This window comes from Aythya ferina (genome assembly GCF_964211825.1).
Source record: "Aythya ferina genome assembly, chromosome: 14".
In the NCBI taxonomy this organism is placed as follows: domain Eukaryota; kingdom Metazoa; phylum Chordata; class Aves; order Anseriformes; family Anatidae; genus Aythya; species Aythya ferina.
In genome coordinates this window covers 11,352,972-11,377,315 of record NC_140312.1, presented here as the reverse complement: position 1 = coordinate 11,377,315, position 24,344 = coordinate 11,352,972, and the positions used below count along the sequence as shown (strand labels likewise).

Genomic DNA, 24,344 nt, shown 5'->3' with positions numbered 1-24,344 from the left:
TGCAGCCTTTTTCTCTCAGTTGTTTTTAAAGCATCAATTCTGTCTGTCCTGCAGCCACCCAGGGTTGAGACTAACAGATCACTTCACTCCCAGCACAAATAGCCACAAACAGACGTTTCCCCACCAGCTCCGGTGCAGAAATGCTGAACCACCATTTCCACATCTCAGCAGGTCTTGCTTAAGCAGCTTCAGGATGGACTTTTCAGGATAGTCATTATCCATAGCAAAGGGTTGGTTTCGAGTGTCAAGAGAAATGCAGACAAGGTCTGGTCCTTCCTCTTCAGAGAACTGTTATTCCCCTCCACATCTCCCAACCTCAATACCTGCAAGCAGCAATGTCCTAGCAGAACTTTCTCCTGGGTCTGATTTCCATCGAAGTGACTTGTACTGAAATTTAATGAGTCCCAGCTGGGAATACAAAGGAATTTCTGAGAAAAACAGCAGTGAGAGGACATGGAAACAAAATCATTACTGGGCACATACAAGTATATTCTTGTTTCATAGAAAAAAGTTAAGGAGAATGCTGAACAGCACCCATAAGTGTGCCACACTAAGTATCATGAGCTGGGTATTGTTGAAAAACTACTTGTTACAGGGCAGCAAGATTTCAAACTTGGGCGTGAAGCTGCAGTTAAAATGTTTTTTAAATTGCTAGGTGAAGTCAGTAGACCCTATGGGGTGGTAGGGTAAGTAGACCTGGCTTCTCCACTCTGAGTGAAGGTGGAGCAGAGTCAGGGCTGCAGAGCACCCAGACTTGCAGAGAGAGCTCAGGTTTATCAGTGGATCCCATAGACATACAGTCTCAGGATCACAAACTCCCATCTTCTACCAGATGTCTGCTGTCCCATTAGCCTGGCTGGAGTGTATTCATGATGTGTAGAGTGTTGCTAGTTAACATTCATGCCTGTTGTGTGGTCTGCAGTGTTTAGTTCTAGTACCTGCAGTTCCCTGCTGTCTGGAAGGCTCCCAGACATGTGCTCTCATTTGTCTTGGCCTTGAGGGTTTGCTCATCTGGTGTTGGCGTGGAAGGGAGGTAGCCTCTCCCAGAGGTTGCTTTCCCTTCCCCAAAGAACTCATGTCACAGGTGGCAAAGTGCATCTGCACAGTTCATGTGCACATCCAGGCAGTTAATCAGCATCTCCAAAATTTTTATGGTTTAGGAGTTTTCTTAATTCCAAAAAAAAATGTTATAATATATGCAAGGCATCTAACACAGATCTGCGGACAATCCAGGAAAAATACCAGTACTCTTTTACTGCTTGTAGTATCTAATAAATGATAAGGACAAGCACACTTCCCTGCTCACGGGATGAGAGGAGGTTTCTCCCTGAATCCAGCTGTTGATGTGCTCGTTGCCAGAAGCAGAGTGATTGATAACCCAGTTATTTGGAGCCTTGCTCGTGGATGTATTCTTAGAAACTAGAACCTCATTTTCTTGTGCTGTGGATGTTACTTCCTAGGACTGGCTGTGCAGAAATTGGATTTTGCTACTTGCCTTCAGACACGAACAGTACAGCAGACTGATGAATATTGATCATGCTTTTTTTTTTTTTTCCTTTTTTTCCCCCCCTCTGTTAAAGCACCCTAACCTGATAATTGGTAGATTACAAATACATTAGAATTGATCAGAGAGAGGAGTAGAACAGATTTTTGTAGTAGTGTAAAATGAATCGTGTCTCATACAAAGGAACCCCGAGGGAGGTTCACAGCCCCACACCTGGATTTGTCAGGCTAATGGCTGCCCTTCTCTGTGGCCACAAGATCCATTTCATGCGTCTCTCCAGCACAGTAACCTTCATTCACACTTGCATTTGTTGGACAACTCCTGAGTATAGCTGCAGGGTGGCTCATTACATGGTTCATTACCAATACTATCCCTGGCAAACAACCCCATGTGCTGTGCTGTGGGGTATCCCTTCTGGGAGAATATACAGCCGTGTTCTGCTAAGCTGCTCCAGGACATTATTTCATCTAATGGCTGTGCTTCGGTGTTTAGATGTATTGCTATAGATTGTAATGATATTTTAAATTCAGGATGTTGAGGATTTGTCTGCTTATTCAGCTGTGTGCGTCCTCTGGAACAAGCTTTCCAGGTCTAGGGAGCGGTTTTCTTGAGGGAATCATGAATCCATCAGTAATCTTGGAACATGCCTTTGGGACTGACATCAAACCCTTCCTCCTTGGCTCAGAGGTCCAACCTGTGGCTGCCCTCTCTCCACACAGATGTGGGAGCCCTTGGTGAGCTGTTAGTGGAGAAAGTGGTGCATATGCACAGCCATGAGCACCGTGAGGCACAGAGCTGAGGCCCAGCAGGCACTGCACATCTCTGTGAGGCAGGCAGGCAGATGGGGGAGCAAAATGGTTTTCATGGGGCACTAAAATGTGGATGGCCCCAGTGTGAAGGTGTAAACCAGCTCCAGGTCAAGGATCCCAATATCTGGCCACTGGCCCATAATCTCTCATTGGCTCATGCTATAGCTGCAGGATGTGAGGCTGAGAAGAGGCCTGGCAGTGCAGCGTGCCTGCATGTGTTTATGTTGAGCTGAGAACCCGGCTGAGACCCAGAGACGACTGCCCATCTCTGATCTGAATGCCCATAGAAACCCTTCCTCTCACTGCAGCCACCAAGCAGCCAGGAGGCTTTGCTGGCCTTCATCTGGGTTTGCAAGTTAAGTGAGGGTCACTTACAGCTGGGGAAGCCTTGTGTCCCCGTGCCTCTCCACCCCACGCTGCATCACCAGCTGTCATGGTGAGCCAGACACCTCTGCTAGCATATAGACAAAACCACACAAGGGCTGTCAGGAGGGAGACATGCCAACTTTGCCTAAGAAAGTCCCAGTGACTTTCCCAGTGACTTGTGGGCACTTGGTCTGACCCACTACAGGTGGCACTGGAGTGAGCTCAACTCACATGTTCAGCACCACTGCAAAAGTCTGATGGGATGGGATGGGATGGGATGGGATGGGATGGGATGGGATGGGATGGGATGGGATGGGATGGGATGGGATGGAGCTGCAGCCCAGGAGAGTGTCAGAGCACGGAGCAAGCTGACCTGCAGCATTGAGGTCCGCACCAGGGTGGGTCCTCCAGGCATTTCCAGTGCTCTAAGTCTGTGCATGGAAGTACATCAGTTGTTAAAGACAGCACAAGTATTTGGCAGGGTTTCAAGCCCAAACTTCAAGCCTGCCTCAGCCAGAAGGGCAGTGATTTGCTGGCAGGAAACAGACCTGTCCCTCAGCACTTTGCAGGGTGCTTGTGGAGGAAAACCCCAACATGCCTGGGACATTGTTAGCAGCCCTGAGGGGTGAGCGGAGCCTCCCAGCTGGGCAGCAGGTCAGCTCCTGTGGCATGCTCCTCGGGGTCTTTGCCAGCGAGGGCTTTTCTTCCGTCCTTTCACTGGATCCATTCAGCATCACTCCCTGCCTCCTCCCCCTCTCCTGTCCCCTCCCACCCTGCCTGCTGGATCCCGAGCAGTCTCTTGACACCTTGAGGGAAGGCTGGGAGGTGTAACCATTGCCAGCAAGAGAGGAGAGCAGGAGGGAAAGGAGAAGGAAGCCAATAACAGAGAGGTCTAGCAAAGTGGTGGAGGGGGAGGGATGGGGCCACTCCTCCGTCCGTGGGGCTGCAGATTATTTTGCATGGATTGTTGAAGAGAAAAGAGATCTGCGTTTGTGAAGAGACCAAAAAATAAACAGCTCGTTGCTTGGGTAAGTAAGAACAAGAGCTCCCCTGCTCTCATTGTCTGTCATACAGTACATCGATCCCCCATCCTATTTTGCTTAGTTATACAGGTTTTGATTCTTATTAGTATTATTTGATGTATCAGCTGCGTGCTTTGGTTGCTAGAGATCAAATCGCCCTGATGTGTGTGTGTGTGTGTGTGTGCGTGTGCATGTGGAAAGACGCCCATTCTCTGAATATACGTTGACACATTTTTCCAGCTCTCAGTGTGGTATCTCATTTGAGATATTATACTACAGCATGCCGTACACACACACAAATCGTGTTTGCTGGTACTGATTTTAAAATCAGTTCATCCACACAATTATTGAAACAGAAAGACTGTTCGGCAGCTGAAAATTAAAGGGGGGCTCTTTAATCACAGTCCTTACTGGTAGGGGGCTACTCTGATTTATCCTGAGCCTGACATGTTCAGTATTATGTTTTGTAACAAAGCTACATTTAAAGATCAATTCGGCAGTGGTTATTGCATCCAAATTACATGGTTGTCATGGAGATGGTACAGAGAAGCTGAAGTGATATGACTGCATCTGGACTGGAGTGGGGCTTCACTGTCGAGTGAGATCCTGCCTTACCTCCTGTGTCTTTTTGTCTGTGCTAGGTTACAATTTATTTTAATCTTGAATGAAACAGTACTATATTAGAGGATTTAGAGGTCGAGCCACTGTGAAGGGGGTGTGTTGGCCCCTTCCAGCTCTGTGTTACTATTGTAATTGTTATATTAGCATTTGTGTCTCCCTGATTTTTTTTCCTGCAAGTCTAGGGAGGAGGAAGACAGAAGGACAGATAGTTTTCAGAGCACAGCTAGGGCTGTGAGTACTTCCTAAAAAGATATCTGTCATTCCCACACCTCCCTGCTAGCTTCCACATCTTGGGGGAAAAAAGGGAAGGTATTCTCTGATTTTAGCCGCATTTATCTTCCATTTTCCTACTGTAACTTTGACAATACAAGGAGCCAATCACCTGCTCATCACTAAATTGGGGGAATGGAATTTGATTTATGTTATCATATTTGTTTCCTTTGCAGCTGATAATGTGAATGTTTTGGCAGTTGAGAAACAAAATCCATAATTTCTGAGACAGAAATTTTCCTGGCCAAGGCTAGCTAGAATACAAAGAGTATATCTGTGGGAAGGGCATGTTATATGTTACAGATGTGTATATCTCTAGTGGCTGGGAGTAAATCACGCTATTGTGCTCATCTTCATTATTTTGGGTGTTAGACTGGCTTTAGTCAATATTTAATCTGAGCTCATTGTGTGCTTGCACAATAAACGTGTAATTTGGAGCTTAACTTTACATCTATAAAATGCTTCGGGAATGCATGTGGCATTGTCTCCATAAATGCAATTTCACCCTTCTCTGTAAGGCCAAGCCTATTGTGGGGATGTAAATATAGTAAAAGACATTGGTGGAAACAAGCCCATCAGAATGGCAGTGTTTCTCTAATTGTATCACTAAACATAAGAGAGAATTAATTACTAGGATAAACAGAGCTGTGTAGCTGCTGGATCAGGGTAATATTTGCATGGAGTTCCAGGCCTGCATTATAGTAGCTACTATTACGGCTTAAATTTTCCCCATGACAGTAGATAATGTTTTTAGCCAGGAGCATAGCATATTATCATTAGATATTTTTGTCCTAAAAATATGCTAAATTCCCATGTCCTTGTCAAATTGTCCATTAAAAGTGCTCCAAAGTGTGTGGTTCAGCTAGGATTTCCCTTGATGTGATTTTTCCTGTACAAAGTCCAAGCAAACAATGGATAAAGTCTGAAAGTGGGCAGCTGAGCCCAGAGGGGATGTTGGAGAGATGGCTGATTCACAAAAGGGATGTTTCTCATTTTGTCTCTTCTATTCCCCCTAAAAGTTCAGTGCAACTGGAGATGTAGTGGGAGGGTTTCCCTGGAGATCTGTGAAGTTGGAAGCCAAGTAGTTCTGAATCAGTACTGAGTTTCCTCCTGTCTCAGCATGCTGTACCTCTTCAGTCCACATGTCTTTATTATTCTCTGGGGAAACTGAGGGTTGGTGTGGTCAAAAGTGACTTTGCCAAGGTGACAGTGACAGCAGTGGGCAGAAAAAAGCTGTAGCTCTGCCCACAAGTCCCTTTCTATGAGCACCAGGCCAGATCCATGTCCAGGTGGTGCTGTCCTGTGTGTAGGTGTGGTGGGAAGGTGGCAGTGATGTGGAGCAGTACTAGTTCATGTAGTCTGGGTAGATAGAGTCAGGGTGCTCTTTGCTGAGGCTTCTCATTAGAGCTGCACAGTGGGTGGCAGGAGGGAGTCAAGCAGTTTTACACCAAATTCTGTGGTGTCCAAGACAAGGGCACACTTTTCTGACCTGATCTACAGTGTTACCAGCAAGAAGCCCCTTCTGGTGTCCCCCATTGTACAACTGCCTGCAATCCCATCACATGGATCTTCAAATGGAACTGAAGACAGTTCTTGGGAGGAGGTTTCCCCTTTATTTCTCATTGTGGTTATATCTAGCTCGGAGTGTGAAACCTTAACTGGTGTCTTATCTCTCCACTCTCCTCACTAGTGCTGCTTGCTGCTCATCTCCCACATTGTGATACCCTGTACTGCTCTTACTGCCATCAGCCTATGGCCCCATCCCATCTCTTCCCTCTGTACCATTCTCTGACACTTTTTGTCCCCTTCCTCCATGAATTTTCCCACTGAGGCAGATCCCTCCATCCAGTATTGCCACAGGCTTCAGCCCACGTCATTTTTTGTAGGTGCCATGCCTGCCACAAGGCACATAGCACTGAGTCTGTTAGGCCACCATCCTAAAAGCACAGAAAAGCTATGTCAGGAGTCTGTGAAGTCTGGACTGACTTCACCTGTGGAGTTGTGCTGTGTGGTGTAAGTGCAGTGGTTCTGCCCAAGCGTGGAGGTGCTGCTAGTTGCCAGAAGGAAGTGGGAAGGCCTGCTCCGCTCCGATATCTGTGTGTGGCCCTGAAGACTTGTACATGTTGATGACATTGACAAAAAGATGCTTTCTGGTCTGGGGGAACTATTGCTACTGCCACCAAAGTGCTGGATATGGGCAGAGTTGTTCTTGCTGAGGTAAAAGCCTGCTTGGAAGTTCTGTGTGAGCAGTCACCAAAATGGGTGTTCTGGTGCTGTAAATGGCCACGTCTCTGGAGGATCCACAGTGCTCTGCTGGCTAGCAAAGTCTGTGCTGTAGAGACGTTTCCTTGTTTGAGGAGATGTCTGACATAGCTTTGCCTTTCACCCTTTGCTAAGGGTGAAAATGTCCTCCGCACCTTTCTGGCAGGGAAATGCCTTTCCTGGGCATATGCTGGGACAGGGTCCATGTGAGGGACCTTGTCCAGGCTAGATAGGTTGAAAAGAGCCATATCTTCTGCATGTGAGGCTTATGATGCTCCTCCATAGCAGGTATAGTACAGGAATTAAAGATGAAAGGGATGGGCTCAGTTCTGCTCCCTCCCACATTTCCTCTGTGACCTTGGGGAGGTGGATGGCAGGCTGGGCTTACTGCGGAAGAGGCTTTTGTCAAGCCCGGACAGTCACCACCTCACCCTTCATCCTCACTGCTGTCCCTCCATCTTCCTGCAGGAGCTCAGGAATTGAGTGGCTGAGATGCTCAGGGAGGTTCTTCCCTGCCATCCACAGTCCGGCTTTCCTGACCCCGCACAGTGCCTAGGTTTGCTTGAGCCCCAGGTAGGGACACTGGTGATTTCTTCTTTAGAGCAAATGTTGCTACTTTCTCTTTGGCCTGGTCACTTCGCATTCTGTGTGTTCCTGACCTGCTCCTTTTCTTCTGCTCTGGGGCTTCCTCTGCTCTTCTCTGTTCTCCCCCCTAGTAGAAATGGGACAAACTAGCACTGGAGCTCCCTCACTTGCACTGGACAAGGCCAGGGAACATAAGAAGGTGCAGATAGCCTGAGCAGTCTGGGCTTGAGCCTGGCACTGGGGCTCATGGTTTGGCATCTATCTCTTTACCACCATTGCTCACATTTTCCTTCTTCTTATTCTCATTGCCCCACATCCTTCCCTCATCATTTTTCAGCTCTGTGATATGTGAGCAGGTCTTGGTGGTCCTAGCTGGTGGCTGTGTAGGAGGCAGGACTGCAAGAGGCTCAGGACATCTGCTTTAGAGTTGTTTAAAGGAACAGCTGATCTTCACATTCTGGGCAGGAGATGTGTTGGCACTGGGCCTAGGAAGGGAAAGCACACCTGAAAGCAGCTTCCCAGTGCAGTTCTGAGGGAATCCCTACAAACTGGCCAGGTTGTCACCTCTGTGGTGCCACCAGCTCAGGAAGGCCTTGCTTCCTCTCCTACTAAGTCCCCTTCTCTGAGACATCCCAAATGGCTCTGAACAAAGGTAATGTTAGTGGGATGCTTTGTCATGACCAGCTGCCTTGCAACACCTCAGGGAATGGGCAATGTCTCCTTTCTAACAGGATGAGGATGGGATTTGTCGCAATATTTTCTGCCTTCCTCTGCAGCATGGGATGTGGTTTGGTTCCTAGGATCATCACCCAGAGTCTGCTGTGGCAATGTCCACTGTATCTCCTGCTCTTCAGATGGGACAAAACATCACAGAGACCCCCCAGTCACTCCTGGAGCCTGGAGCATGTTGTGAGTGACAAGGAGTGCACTGGAGATGGGAGTACTCTGTCATGGATGAAGAATCTTCTGGATTGAGGGGCTCAGCTGGATTTGGTGGCTTAGGTGGTCACTCCCTTCCAGCCATGCAGCTGAGCTCCTCATTTCTCTGTAGCCTTTCTCTGGCTCTGTGATGGAGACCCAAAACCCTCCTCCTCAGCAGACAAAACCTGCTGGTCTGCATTATGAGAATAAACCCCAGCTCTCTCTCTTTTGGGGGAGCTGAAGCATGTTCCTCTGAGCAATCCTGATCAGCGTCAAGCAGAAAAGCTTACAACAGGCTCAGGTGACTGGTACATTTGCAGTTTACCAACCATACTGAAAAGCCCAGAAAAAAATAATGTGAGATCAACCACCTCTCTTCCTTCACACAATGCCTGCGTGATAGTTGTCTCTTCATTGTTGTATTGACATGAAAAAATACATTTGACCCAAATCTTTTTATTTTCTTTTTAAGTACTTAAAAATTGTAAGATAGTAGGGAAATGCTACAATACCAAAATAAACTGAAGGGGTTTAATTTCTGTTTTTAATGCAATATGTGCTTATATGCTCCAATGTCAAAGCACAAGACTCAGTTCTTGTGACCTTTTTATTTTTAGACCTTACAGATTTTTTAAATCCATCTCTTCAGTGGTTTCAGCATAAATGCTTCACAAACGTTGGTAGAATGTATCTGACCTATAATTGCAGTTTTCTTCCAGTAAACAAATTTTCCCCCTCAAAAATCACATGATTCTGGGAAACAGCCTCACTGAGATGGAGAGGGAATCCCCAGAGCTACCTTTCTCCCTCCCTCTAGCACCCAAGTGGGTGCTGGATTGTCTGGGGGAAACATCTATGTGCTGCTCTGTACAAAGCAGGACCTGACAACTGTAGAATTCCCTGCTGCAAGGCCTGCTCCCGCAGAAGTGCAGAGATTCATCTCCACTCTGTGTGTGGCCAGTTCATCCTGGCTGGTGTTAGACACATGGAGACACAGAACAAGGGGATGACACTTCACCTGCAGCCTCTCCCTGTTGCATCCTGCAGCAGTGTTGTTTCCCCACTGTGCATCCCAGCAGGTGGATTATGCAGCCTTAGATGAAATCTGCGCTCCCAGTGTGAAGAGCTCACAAAGCACCTTTCCCAGTGCAGAACTGGTTTTGCTGGTGGGGCTCTGTTCTTGCCAGGCTCTGCTTGTACGCTTCAGGAATTTTCTCTGCATTTGATGGCACAGGCAGTGGAAGTGGATGGACCCCAGTATTTTGGGCACTTTCAAGGAACAAAAGCAACCAGGTGATGGACACAGTCTGTCCAGGCAGGACACAGGCTGACAGGGTTGCCACGGTGAAAACAGAGCTGCTTTCTGGACAGAAGGAGATGCATGGTGCAAGGGATTCTGTTAAATTAAAAATATATATTTGTCTTCACTGGTACAATGGAAGCTAGGGGAGCAGTCAAGAGGAAAGTGAAAAAGCTTTATTTAATTAGATTATAAGGCCCCAAAGGCTGAAGAGAGAGAGAGAGAGAGATTATTTTTGTAACTGAGGATGGGGTTTATGCCAGGCGTTGCTTTAATGAGTATTTAGATTTTATCTAATAAGTTAGCAACACCAGGCAAGGTGTTCAAGCCATCCCTTACCAGCCTTGAGCTTACCAAACCAGGAGATGCAGCTGGGAGTCAGCCTTCTTTTGAGAATATTTCATCCTTTGTCCTTTCAAGGTTTGGTATTCTCCTGATATTGTCTGACCAGTAAAGCTCTCTTTTTTACTCAGGTCCCAGGAGGCAGCTTTCGCCATTGTATAGGTGGGGAAACTGAGGCAGCAAATGTTCACAGGATTGCTTTTCTTCCCAGAAACAAAAAAAAATGAGTTTGCTGCAGCAGCTGAGCTGGGCTGAGGGTCCCAATCCTGAAGGCTTGTCTCTGCCCATCTCCTTTGCTGTCCACCCCTCTGCTCAGCAGCACTGTGAGCACCTACCTGGATGTTCGCTCCTGGAGCCAGGGGGCTGGGGAATCATGCCACCTGCAGAAGAGCCATTGCTACTGGAAGGCTCTGGTAAGGTGGCCGTCTGAACCCAGAGGGAGCTGGCAAGGCCAGACCTGGCCAGCATAAAAATTCCTTGGAGCTCCTGGAAGGATATGCAACCACGGCCCCCCCGCCTGGCCCCCTCATTGTGACCTCAGCAGTAGAAAAGAGAGTTCACAGATGCCTTTTGAAACAGAAAAAAGTCCCACTTGCCTGTTAGCTCTTTTTTTTTTTTTTTTTTTTTTTTTTGGCTCTATCTAATTAGAAGTTGTTAAGGCAGTCAATGAACTGTTTTAATGTGAGCTCATTAGAAGCTCCTGTGTTATGAGTGGTATTTCTGAGGTGCTCAGAAGCACCTGTCTGCAAGGTGTTGAAAGCCTCTACTAATCATATACTAACCCTCTCTAAACTATTTACAAACATGCCTTATCATAAAGCAGGACCCTTGAGCTTGCAGTCCTTCTCCCCTCCATGAAATGGTCTCTGCTGTTGGCCACTCCTGGGCAGCTGCCTCAGGTGGTCAGTGTCCATGGAATTGCAGAATGGTTTGGAGTGGAAGGGACCCTTAAAGCTGATCCAGTCCAGCCCCCTGCCATGTGCAGGGACACCTTCCACTAGATCAGGTTTTCAAAGTCCCATCCAACCAGGCCTTGACCTCTTCCAGAGTTGGGACATCCACAGTTTCTCTGGGCAACCTCATATTGTACTTCACCACCCTCATAGTGAAAAATTTCTTCCTCTTTTTCTGTTGAAAACCACTGTCCCTTGCTCTGTCCCTACAGGACAGGTCTTTGATCCATGCACAGCTAGGACCTGCCTCTGGCATGGCACCTCACAGTGTGAGGCATGGATACCAGAATGCACCTAACACCCCACTCCCAAATCATAAGATTTTCTTAAGAGAGTAAAAGACTTTTAGCTCAAACTTTTGGGGCTGTACCCTGATGTGGCTTTGAGCTCTAGTAGTTTTCAGGCTTCCTCTGCAGTCTTTTCATTTTTCTGTGCAAGAAGGTAGAGAGCTGGGTTTTCAGGTGTGACTTCAGGAAGCTTGGCTTTCCGTTGTGCACCTGATGTGAGAGTTGTGATAACATCAAGACATGGCAGCTCTGGTGGGGGTGTTGGATCAGAGCTGCCTCAGGATGAGGTACAGAGTAACAGCCCTAGGTGAGACACAGGAGACTTGGATGTGCAATATCACAGCATAATCACAGCATGATAGCAACACCTAAAATGTAAATGTGTTACTATGACTGCCATCAGACCAACGGAGAAGGGAAGTGGCCAGAAAATTACAGCAGCTACTGGCGGATGTAGGGAATGATCCTGTAGCAGAAACCTGTGCTTTATCACCAAGGTGTTTTTGTAAGCAGAATCTGCTGCTTTCCAAGTAACAGCAAACTTTAAGGAAAGCACCTTAGTGACAGTTTCCCTTTAATTTTGCACACTATGAGAAACAGCTTCCCAGTCTCATATACACAATGTATAGCTTACACCATTGTCTTGGGCTGCACACTCCCACAGCAAGTCTAACTGCCACTTCTCTCATGCCACTATGTCATTGAATCATCTGATGAACCAGGCCAAATGGTATCAATCTCCTGAACCTTTATTTCATCTTTACAATGTACTTACGTCTGACAGGCCCCTCTGGCCTCCCTGTGCATCAGTGAAGACGCAGTCCAGGATGTAATTCATCAGTTCCCTGATGATGTCCAAACACAATGATATCTAAGGAGCAGGATAAAAGTTCTGAGAACTCCATACTTTAAAAAAGCCCTCAGAGAGGCAAAATGGCCTACTGCAGCCTGGTATAGCAACTCTGCTGCAGCCTTGTCACACGATCTAGTGCAGGACATCTTGCACACTGGTAGACTGGAACAGTCCCTAGATCCAAGAGCAAGTAAAGCTTAAACAGCGCACCATCCTTATGCAGTTAGATCAACCTGATGGTGCTTTTTGCTCTTATAATTCCCTTGTGGAGAAGAAATGGCCCTGTCTATGTAATGCTGCTTTACGTCAGTGTAGGAGCATGCCTGTTGGAGCTATAGTCCTTCAGCACGAAAATCACATTCCTATTGACATGGTTATCCTACATGTCCACTAAGGGCAGGTTAAGTCTTTGCACAGGAGCTACAAAATGTCTCCACCAGGTTTTCAGTACTATTTTCTGAGCAACAACTCATTTTTTCAAAGCAAGTTTTTTTTTTTTTTTTCTTTTTTTTTCTTTTTTTCCATTCAGTTCAAGGCATCCATGTGTTGGCAAAGCCAACAATGCAAACTGGTTCTGCTTTGAGCTGGCTGTAGGAAATAAAAAGAAGACTTGCAGGTTTCCAGGAAGTGGATTTCTTACTCATTGTCTGTTCTGAAAAAGCAGAAGCCTGTCTGAGGAAAGCTGTGAACAGGGGAAGTGTTTGCAGGCTAAATGTGGTAAGCAGTGCTGTGCAGGAGACTTGTCTTCTGAAAGTAGGTGTCTGCAACATAAACATCAGCAGCTGGGATTGTTGTCCCAGGCTGTGGAGATCTAACCAGAGAATGCCAGAGCATGATTTCCTCATTTTAACACAAACATTTAATGTAGATCAGATGCAGTCTTCTGACTCTGAAGAGGGTCTGGGGGCTGAGCTCATCTGGAAATGTCTACATTTGGGTGAGATGAATCCCCTCAAAGTGCATTCCCATGTGTTCAAGCAAGTTCTGGGATAGTCAAGTTCAGACTAGCATCTCCTGTTGCCATGTTAAAGATAATAATAACTTACCACATCCTAATGGAGCAGTGAAATTGTGCTTTACTTTTACTGGCTCCATCCCAGTCTGTAAGTACTAGAAACACATATGTTATTATCTTTTCAATCATTTCATTGACTTTGTGCAACCTGAAGACTGCAGCCTGGAAGACTGAGCTAGAGAGGCAGCAGATTACTGTACAGGTGTGATGGAGCAACCAAATTGTAGGTAGGTCACCAGATCTCCAAATGTTTTTTCCTGGGTGAAAGATCCTGGGAGAAATGAGGGAGGAAGGTCATGCTACCTGCAGAACCTTTGCCAGCTAACATCACTAGCATAACTCCTCCAACATGGAGGAAAGATCAACTGTCAGTGCATCCTTGGTGCTTTATAGCCAGTAGAAATTTTTCAAAAATTTAGTAATCATCTTTTTTTTCTGTTTGTCTTTTTTTTTGGGGGGAAGGGGTGGAGGATTTGCCTAACCTACACTTCCTTTGTACAAATGTTTCCTGCAATTTTGAAAGGGAAGGTGAAATTTTTGGTCTAAATGAAAGAGAAAATGGCCTGCTGTAGAAGAACAAGTGAGCTTACAGGTGGAGTACTCACTAGGTAGAGGGCTGAAGTTCATGTCCTAGTCTCAGAGGAGGTGTTTTTTCTAGAACACTGTCCTGTCTGTTCCCTTTTAGTGACATACTCTCTCTAGTTTGCCTCTCAAATGTCCTGATTTGGCCTTGATGATGTATGAACATCCCTTCACATCAGATCTTTTTTTTTTTTTTTTTTTTTTTTTCCTCAGGCTGCTCTTTGCAAATCCTTTGGGTTAACAGCTTTGTGCCCAAGCTGATTTCAGTGGAAATGCCACATTTCATGCCCTGACTGCCCTACCTAATGCTAGGTAGTGAAGTTCCAGCTCTGTTGGCTGTCAAGAAATCTTGGCTGAGTCTATGTTCTCCAGCCAAATAACTACATCTCAGCCTGACTGGGGCAGGAAAAGTGAGTGAAGTTGGTCTTCCTTTTCTTCACAGGGATGAAAGTAGAAAATTCTCACTGGTGTGAGAAGGCTGGGATGGCAATCTGGAGATGAAGGGGTGAGAGGTGACATGATTGAGGTCTTCAAAATCACATAAAAACAAATTGTCAGCCCATGGGAGAAAGAAATGAGGATTTTCACAATGATAATCGTAAAAGTTGTTTATTGTCAATAGTGTTGAAAGGGCAGAGGTCAAAGTACAGGCATAACAGAGGGGAGATGTATTTCAAAAAGAAAACAGAGACAGAACCATGGCTGTGAACTCTTCATCTCTCTATGGATTTGCCTCCTCAGAGAAACCTTGGTGTATCCCTGCACATACCCTCCATCCAGGGTGATGTGTTGCACCTGTATTTTGTAAAATTGAGAGATGAGTTGGGTCACAAAAGCACCAAAGGAGTGACCAACAGAATTTTAAGCTCTTATAAAACCCAAGCCAGATGCAAGGAAAACAAATGACCATTGGTATTTCCCTCTAAGAAAAGCAGAAGAGAACTGGAAGAGGCTGTCTATAAGTGAGACAGGGACAAGGCCCAGCTGTAGCTATGTATGTAGATGGTATCTGTGCATCTGCATGGCATGGTTTGCATCAAGGAAAAGGGTCAAGCGGGAAACATCTGCTGGTGCATCTTGCTGAATTCTGCTGAAGAGCTCTTCCCACCATGAAAGCTGCTGCCTAAAACTGTGTTTCACTCACAGAAAGAGGATAGAAGGTGTCTTTCTGAAACCAACATGTTGAGAAATCTGCAGCCACTTTGCAATGGCCTGGGATGGGGTGCCAGGGCACCAAGTGTGCCACAGAGATCTGCATTTCATGGTGGTCAGCAAACAAGGCATGAGGAGGGTGCCTCCTGCCTTTAGGCTGAAAATAATTTGGAAAGAGCTCAAAGAACAAGGCTAGGGGTTCCTCACCTGGCAGTCTGAGCATGTGGCACTGGGGAAGTCCCAAGGGCAGAGCTCCTGAGATGCTCCTTGTTGGTGTGTCTATGCTGTATTCACATGGCACTGACTGAACCCCATCCTGCAGGGTTTATCACAGGTTGAAGGAACTGTTCCCCAGCCTCTGCAGCACCATGAAGCAGAAATTGTTTTCAGGTGATGTCTGGCCTGGGTCTGTTCAGGTCCAGGGACTGTTCTGCCTAGAGATGAGGAGGCTCATGGGCGATTTTATCAATGTGTCTAAATACCTGAAGGGAGGGTGCACAGAGGATAGAGCCAGGCTCTTCTCAGTGGTGCCCACTGCCAGGACAAGAGTCAATGGGCACAGAATGAAACAGGAGGTTCCATCTAAACACTGGGAAGCTCTGGCACAGGTTGCCCAGAGAGGTTGTGGAGTCTTCCTCCTTGGGAGGGAGCCAGCTGGACATGGTCTTGGGCACCCAGCTCTGGGTGTCCCTGCTTGAGCAGGGTTGGACCAGAAGACCTCCAGAGGTCCCTTCCAACCCTAACCATTCTGTGATTCTGTGATTTGGAATTGAAAATGGGAGATTGGCAAGGACATGCTGGGTCTTTCCAGGCTGTCAGGAAGCTCTCTGAGCCTTGCTCAGTTAGTTTTGTTCAAAGGCAGAAAGTTAAACCACCCAGGCTTCAGTGTAGCCTCTGAGACTGTGGTCAGGAAGAAACTTCTCCTGCTGCTCTGAGTGACAAAGATCCTGGAGGATCTTTGCCACCTACAAGTAAGAAATTTACATGAGGTATCAGCTGTTTCATGAGACCACATAGACATTTTCTCCTCATGTCTTTTTCTGTGTCCATGGCCCCAGCCATGTCCCAGGACTCTCCTGCTCCACACCTCATGGCACAGCAAAACTTAGAGCCAACCCACGGTCATCCCAGCTCAGCATCCTGCCTCTGGGTGGCGACCAGCAAAACCTTGGGAGGAGTAAAAAGGACTGCAGATAGAGAGCCTCATGAAATTTAGCAAAGAAATTTAGCAAAGAGATTACTGGAGTAAACCCAGGCATTGTTATGGAGTGGGGGCTGACTGCTTTGGTAGCTGCTCTGCTGAAGACTGCCCTGAAGATCACCGTGTCAGCTGTGTGCCTTTGTGGCAGTGAAGGCCAAGTGCACATGGGGTTGTGTTAGCAGTGCAGCTGGTGGGTTAAGGGAAGAGAGTCTTCCCCTCTGCTCAGGGCTTATGGGACCAAACCTGGATGCCATGTCTGGTTTTGGATCTCCAAGCGCAAAAAAGACATTTATAAACCGAAGCTGGTCTTGGGGATTACATGTGCCTCCAGATGTCAGCTTTGGTGGTACCTGACTGGCAGCACAGACATCTCTTTCCCTTCATGGCAGCTCTCACCACAATGCACCAGGAGAAAAAATGTGGGCCAGGGCCTAGCCTGCACAGTGTGCTCACAAAACTGACTCATCTCTGTCAGCACCAGGACCTTGGCAAAGGCTCCCTTCACCCCTTCCTGGTCCTGCCACCTCCTTAGGTCTGGCAGAGCAAGGCAATGATCTGGGTGAGGCTTTCTCCTCCAGTTTTGATGTGCCTCCTGCTCTCTCCCTGGACATCCTTGTGATGCCAGGGTGAGGACAAAGCCCTCATGATGGACCTGCTGCCCCATTTCTGCAAAGCCCAAGGAAGCAGGATCCTGAGCACTGAAGCAAACCAAGGGTGTAGCAGAGGGCAGCCCAGCTCAGTGTGAGGGGAAGCTCGTGCTTGAACAAGAAACAGGATTCTTCTCCAAACCCTCCGTGTCACAGCAGCCAAGCAGTTACACAAACCGAAGCGGGAGCCTTTCCAGTTCCTAAAGCAGGGAGGAAAATTTAAAAAAATCATTTCCCACCAGCCATTCAGCTTCAACAAAAGCTGGGAGACTTCCAGAGCCAGTCCCTGAAAGAGCCGCTGTGTGGTTTCCAACCCCTTACAGAATCAGGGCAAGCTTTGCTTCATTGCTGCCCAGCCTCTTTGGGACTGGCACTTTCCTGCAGTGGGTGCCAGCCTGGCTTTGCTGGTCCCATCGCCCCAAAGTAGGCTGAGTGCAGATGTCCATCAGTGAGTGAAGGCTTGAAGACCAGCAGCAGGCAATTGCTTCCTGGGAGCCCCATCACACTGCCCACCCACGCAGTCAGGGGCAAACCTTGAAGTAGTGCTGACGGGGTATTTCTGCTGTCCTTTGCCCCACACCAGCCCTGCCCTGGTCTCCTTGTGGTCCAGGGGCCATGCAGGACCCTGAGGCAGAGTGGGCAAGTCAGTGGCTGTGCTGCAAAGCTGTTCTGTGGCACTGGGCACATTACACACACAGGCTGGTGTTGCCAGGAGCCTGATAAATGAAACTAATAGCTCTCATAACTGCAGTTGTCTTGCTTGGAAATGGCCTACAAGAAAGGGCAGAGAGGCTCTTGCCCCTCTCCCATCTTATGGTAGAAGCACTGAGCCCCAGCTCTGGGAAGGAGACAGGGAAGGACTATGTTTAGCACTAGATCATGGATCTCTTGGCTTCTCCTTGCCTTTCCTACAGCAATAATAGCCTCTTTCCAGTATGAATCCATGCCCTACTACTTATGTGGGCCTTAAAGAGCTAATCAAGTCCAAATCGTGGAATTGTATCTTAACAGCTCTTAAAGTGCATGCTTTCAGCAGAGCAACCGTAGCCATTGGAGTGAGCAGTCCCAGCCAGAGCATATGCCAGTTCATTCTCTTTTCTTGCCCTTTCTTTTTATGCTAACCTTTGTTACTTTTGCTGGAGGCTGGGAGCAGTGGACACCCATGGGATGCCTGCTCTACCCATGGGACCTAGGAAAGCAGCAGTTACTTGAGGGAATGCCTGAGGCTGCAGAAAGGGGAAGGCTCAGTCGTGAAAATCCACCAGTGCAAACTCAGATATTACCTTCTAGCCCTTACCTGTACAGCTCTTGACCAGAGCACTTTGCAATGCAGAAACTTGAAGAAACAAGCAGGGACAAGGGGAATGTGCAATAGAAACCATAGTCCAATTCAGTCTCCTGTCTGTCAGGCCATACTGCTTTGGGGAAATGGAAGGGAGACCCAGGGCAGCCCTCTGAGTCCCAGCCCCTGCAAGGTGCTGCAGTGTGTGGTGCTTTCTCAGCGCTGACAGAAAGGCTACCTTTGGTCTCTGTCCAGCACTGAGGGGCAGCTATTTGTTGGGGGCAGGTGTGGTCAGCTCTAACCAGCTCCTCCAATCTTGGTGGTCTTCTGAGTCCAACTGGTGGCATCACAGCACATCTCCTCTTCCCTTTGCCCATGCACATACGTAACACAAGCAGGAAGGTAGTGGTTCACAGATGAGCTCTACCGCATATGGTTGGCTGATGGGTTTGCAGAACAGGAGAGACCTTCTGCAGCTCGTGTGGGACACACTGGCCTGGCTGCGTGCGCAAGGGTGGAAGGAGTCAGTAGGTAATTTCAGTACAAGGCATCACCACGGGCAGCTGGGTGAGTCACAGGCTCACATCCCAGCCATTCCTCTGGAGCTTCTGGGAAGCCTCAGCTACCCATAACCTGGGTGTGCTTCAAGTGATTGTCAGCACATACATTAATCTAGTAGCTAGTGAGTTGCTGAGTAATACACAGCTCGGCTTGCCCGCAGACCACAGCTGCACATGACAGCCTCCCTTCATGTGTGTGCAGTGGAGTATGGATCCACACAAGAGACATACCCATCTTGGAGGGGTCAGGAGGCTGTGAGAGGCACTGCTGGCTTTACTCAGACCAGTGTGCTGGAAGCTGCTGGTCTTCCTGTCTGAGCAACAGTCTCTGCATCCTCCCATGGCTTCCTTGGTGCTTCTTCTCCATCAGAAACTCAGGACAAGGAAAAACATGCCTCAGTGTTTAGCTACTGACTCTTCAGCCCTTCTTCCAGGCTATAAATATCCCGCAGACTTCACAGAGGGTAAAAACAGTAAGCATAATGCAGCAGCTTATGTATAATAACATAAATGTTGATTTATTGATATTAAGAATTGGATCAAAGTTAGGAGGGTAGAATGCACCTCACATTTATAAATGTTTGCCAACATTTCTTCTTAGCTCTGTCTCCTAATCACACTTAGGTTCCTGTTTTCTACTTGCTTATAGCTGTGACAAGTTTTAATTACTAGACTGGAATTTATCTTGGGTGGTATCTAGTTCCTACTGAAGTTATTGGAGCAGTAGCAGGGAGGTGGTGAATTTCAGCCCAAACTCCCTGGTTAGTTTTAAAAATTAGAACTGAAAAAAAAAAAAAAAAAAGCTATTCTTTCTATTCAGCTAAGCTGAAAAAAGCATTCTTCAGCTCACATCATGAAAAAGACCTGCAGAGCTTTTCTGGAAAGGTTTCCCCAAAGATTTGAATATTGGTCCTGTGTTGCATGTCTGTATTATACCCCCATTCTGGGAAAGTGCTGAAATTTGGATCATGTTAGGTTTCCAGCATTACTCAAGATTGCAGTGTGGTCATACTCTGGAGAGTCTTGATAGTTTTGTAAGTAAATTCCTTGAAGATACTGCAATGGCTTGGCTCCACCGGCAGTGCACGTGAAGGAAGTCTGTAGGAAGAAAGAAGTCAGAAGCCCTTTCTAAGGATTACTCATGTACTCAGCTGTTGCACTGCCATGGCTGAAAACCAGGGAATACCGGTGTGTGCAGAGGGAAGATCATGAGAAGTATTTTGCAAAGAATGAGTCATTCAGCCGTGGTATGGGTCTGGGAAGCAGCCCGATATGGAGCAGCAGCAGGGTGGCAGGAGGTCAGTGGGGTTCTCTCTGGCCTGTGCTTCACTTTCTCTGGTCTGTTGGTACAGGCAGGGATCATGCATCTGTCGGAAGAGCCTGGCTGCACCTAGTGTGGTAGGTGGGGATGCTGTGCTCTCTCTGACAGCCGAAGGTGCACATGGATGCACGTGGAGAAGAGGTAAACCTGCCTACATTGCCTCAAAGAGGCACCTGCTCCGTCTCACATCTGTGGCATGTGCAACTCGAGGAGTGTTTTTCTACAAACCTGTCTGACACGGACCTCTGAACTCCGCAGCTCACCCCATCTCCTAGCAGCAGGGAACAGGACACGGGGGGGGGGCAGATCCTGGGTCCTGCCTGGGACAGAAGGGATTGGGGTTCCCCTTGGGATCTGTCCCACTCAGCCAGCAGCTCAGCACATACCTGCACAGCTATGTCCATGTCCAGGACACATTAAGGTGTTTTGGTCCAAACCCAACACTTCTTTGCTCCTTGCCCAGGTGCAGAGGAACCAGCAGGAGCGGACAGGCTGCTGACACTGCACAGCCTCCACGGGCTGAGGAATGGTAAGGGCAGAGGCACCTCTTGTTACCAAGAACTAGTAGGGCCCTGTACTTGCAAAGCAGTTACTGCTAATGAGAGCTGCAGGTCAGCAAGTCAGAGCACTCAGAGCCCATTTTCAATGTCTGAGCACCCTGACACAGCTGATGTGTTATCTCTGGTGTGCAGAGAGGGAAGCTGAGGCAGGGAGTTATGAAGATCTGCTAGAGACAAGAGCTAGGACCAGAACTAGGAGGAGAAGCCAGGATTCTCATCTGCTTGCTGTAACCAATTAGGTATGCTTCCTGATGAGTTGAAGACAGACATTGTTTTAAAACAAAATTGGCTGTTATCACTCCTCAACCTGAACACCACATAGAAACACCTGCTTCCAGAAAGAGGTCATTTCTCCTGGCACTATGGTCACTGGATTTCAGGTGCAGGGCTTACAATACTTGCATAGCACTGTGGGGCTGTAGCCCATGGCTAAGATCTTATCGAAAAAGCCATTTATGTCACTTGGTGCAATATAGTGCCCTTCCCTTGCCCTACAGAGAGAGCATCTCATGGGATATTCAGTAAGGATGCTTTTGCTGGAATTTTAACAGGCAACTGCTTCAGCAGTACCTGTGTGTCTGGAAAAGTGTTACTCTGGCAGGGAAGAAGACACTTAGAAATGAGAAGTCAGCAGGGAGAATCACACAGGTTGGCACATGATGGCTGCTTAAATGTGTTTAAAAAAAAAAAAAATCACACCTTTCTCCTATTTCTGCCAGGCCAAGAAACAGGCCCCAGCTTTTGGTGGGCAGAGAGTGCCGGGGAATAGGACCCCAGTCACCAGCCGGGGAAGAGCAGTAGGGCCACATTCCTGTCCCCGGCCCCTGTTTGGGCTGGGCTGTGTGGGGGCTATTGGGACCTCTGCTCTCTGGAAGGTGGAATGCCTGGCCCTGGTGGCTCAGGATCTCAAGAGCAGATTTTCTTCTCCAGTCTCACTGTGCTGGGTAACAAGCATTTGTCCTTGCAAGCAACACACCCTTCCCTGCATGACTCCTCCCTGCTTTTACACTGAGGGGTCAAAGCAGGGTGGGGGATGAATTTTCCTTCTCTACTCCTGCCACTGCAGATGTGGCACTGGCTGTCACCCTTCTGAGCTGCTATGGACAAGCCAGCATCGCTCAGACATCCCTTCAGGCATGTGTGACGCAGTGTCTTTTCTGTTGTAGGTAGTGCCACGCCTGAGCTGACCGCGGGGAGAGAGCCTGCAAGCGCCGGGAGAACAAGCGGAATATGAGTGACTTCCCATTGTCTGTGGCATCCTCCAGCGAGCTGCATTCCTCGGGCTCGCAGCCTGCTGTGCAAGCCTGCAGCGATGGGGACGAACAGCTTGGCCAGCCTCCGGAGCCTGCCAGCAGGAAGGCCAGCCCCCTGGATGATGCCGAGCCCGGCCAAGGAGCAGATGGGGTGCGCCGGGGCTCTGGGGACAAACATCTGGCAGCCTCTGCAGGCGACGAGGAGCAGGGATCAGGGGCAGACACCCCGAGTGATAGCGAAGGCTGTGAGGGGCCAGCGCTGGACAACGGCGTGGACGAGGAGCTCGGTGCGGTTGGGGAGGTGGTGAGGCTGCAGCAGCAGGACAGCAGCGTGCCCAGCCCCAGCAGCGTGGATTCCGGGGAGAGGGGATCCCTGGCTCCAGAGGCACGGATCCAGGCCCTTGGCAAGTTGCACTTACATGGCTTCCTGGGCTCCTCAGAAATGCTGAGCAGCAATGAGGCGGAGGATCAGCTCGGGTGAGTGTGAAGACATCGTAACACTAGCTTGGCATTGCTTCATGTGTGCCGTTTTCCAGATTTCGTTGGTTTGAGTTCCATTCCTTCCTGTGTAACTCACCAGTTAAAAGAGCTGCAGCTGCTCTCATAGCTAACTGTTTTCACTTTTTCTCTCTGGGCTCCTTTCCCTATTGCAAATGCAGAAAAAATGTGATTAGAGACAGTGGCTGCCCCTGATGCACTAAGGTGAAGGAAAAGGCTTAGAGATCTCAAGTGTACTGAGGGTGATGACTTCTGGGAGCATCCCACTTACAAGTTACAGATTTAGCTGCAGCAGTTCAGGCAGAGTTTGCTGAGATAGTTTAGGTATCAAAGCAGGGCAAGCACAATAGCCTGGAGCTGATGGGGAGCCTGGTATGCCCTGAAAGTCCCTGTCAGAATCGCTTGCTCTGGCAGTCCATGGACTAGCAGATCAAAACTTTGCATCCAAGGACCACGATGTTAGTAAGAGAGGGCAAGGTACTGATCTTTGGTCCCCACTGCACTTGTGGCTGGTGCTACCAGTGCCTGGGTGACACAAGGATAGCTTGATTTCTGCTTTGGCTCATGAGTGTGCAGCAAGGGGAAGGATCGTGCTGCTCCATCTGGGATGTGTGTGCTTTAGGATGCTGGGAGGTGAGCAGGGCAGTTGGGAAGTGCTGTGTATTGCTGTGACACAATGGAAGTGGCCATGTGGGCTCATTGTGCCTCAGCCCAGGTAACCCCACTAATGCCTCAGAAGCTGTGTGTACGCTCGGAGCCACTGCACCAGGTCTGAATGTCTTGCTGGCTTAGGGGATGAAGCCACCAGCATACAGCATGTTCCCAGTTGCTGAAATGACCAGGCAGAGCAGTGGGGCCTGCTGAAGAGTCCCCTTTGCGTCTGCCTGGAGAAACATCACTGCATCAGCCCATCAGGATCTATTCCTCTCACCAAGGACCAGGCACTCATTGCTGGGGCTCAGCAATCCTCATGAGGTTTAGATACCTCTGGTCAAGGCAGTCTTCACCCATGCATCAGGCAAGGTGTAGAAGAGCTTACACTGACCTTTTTCAGATACACCCCAAATTTGCAGAATTGGCCATCTTCATGTCTGAAGGTCCATGGCAGGTAGTCCTCTCCCAGATGCCGTAGTCTGCGGCTGGACGGGTGGAAACTCAGCAGTGTGAGCTGAGAAATACACCTGTCAGCCTGTTCTCAGTGCCCGAGACAGACCAGCATGTGTCATACCTCCAGTCTGCGTCCTCCATACTGACAGCCTGATTTCATGGCAGAACTTTCCAGGCTGGGGGACACTGACCAGAGACACAACCTCATTGAGAGCCTCTGTAACTGCCTAAACCTCCTTGGGGCTCTTCAGGCTTGGGGACTGAGGGAAAATGACTGGTCACTGGAATGAGGTGAGCTTTTTTCCATGCCATTCCTGGGCAGGGATGCTTCCCTTTGTCACCACAGATCACCCAACAGGCTGGATTGTAGCCACTCAGGGTTAATAGTCACTGTGAACCTTATGGCCTTGTCTACGTACCTCCTTCCCCAACATGAGAGAGATGCCATGAGCAGAGAAGAACAGCAGAGTAACATGGCCTTCTTTGATAGTCCAGGCTAGCAGTGATGATATTGCAGAGAGAAGGCTGAAGGCTATCAAACAGGACTTTAGGGGACTGGGACGATTAGTAGATGGAGCGGGAGTATAGGTCGTGCTTTCCTCCATCCCAACAGTGACAGGGAGGGCTACAGAGAGGACATGGAAAGCCCTCCTGATACACACGTGGCTCAGAGGCTGGTGCCAGCACAGATATTTTGTGGTTTTTTTTTTTTTTTTTTTTTTTTTTTTGACCACAGGGTGCTTTACTCAGCACCTGGCCTGATAACTGCAGATGGGTTCCACCTGTCCCTAAGGGGAAAATGGATATTAGCACAGGAGCTGGCAGGGCTCATTGAGAGGGCTTTAAACTAGGCAAGAAGAGGGTATGGGGAGGAAATAAGTCTCATTAGAGATGTCCCAGGAGAACAATGTCAAGGCCTGGGGAGCAGGCAATGCCCCAGCTGAAGTGCATCTATACCAATGCACGCAGCATGGGCAACAAACAGGAGGAGCTGGAAGTCATTGTACAGCAGGCAGGCTATGACTTGGTTGCCATCACTGAAATGTGGTGGGACTGTTTCCATGACTGGAG

General features: G+C 48.3%; 1 protein-coding gene and 1 long non-coding RNA gene across 7 annotated transcripts in view; one reads left to right on the top strand and one right to left on the bottom strand.

Moving 5' to 3' along the window:
• PSD2 (pleckstrin and Sec7 domain containing 2) overlaps positions 1-24,344 on the top strand; it is an 84,783-nt gene that overhangs the window by 16,923 nt on the left and 43,516 nt on the right. For 2 of the 6 annotated variants that reach the window (XM_084535305.1, XM_084535306.1), the window contains exon 2: positions 21,582-22,145. In XM_084535305.1, coding sequence (XP_084391431.1) covers positions 21,646-22,145 — 500 coding nt within the window. In that variant the 5' untranslated portion in view covers positions 21,582-21,645. Of the gene's footprint in view, positions 1-3,459; positions 3,708-20,345; positions 20,385-21,581; positions 22,146-24,344 lie in introns of those variants that run through there. The other 4 variants (XM_084535308.1, XM_084535310.1, XM_084535309.1 and 1 more) reach the window with 4 other exon arrangements.
• Positions 7,924-10,547, bottom strand: LOC311444286. The gene is made up of 3 exons (XR_014697797.1): positions 10,338-10,547; positions 10,015-10,205; positions 7,924-9,756 (listed from the first exon to the last, which is right to left on the bottom strand). It is a non-coding gene; the product is annotated as an uncharacterized lncRNA (long non-coding RNA).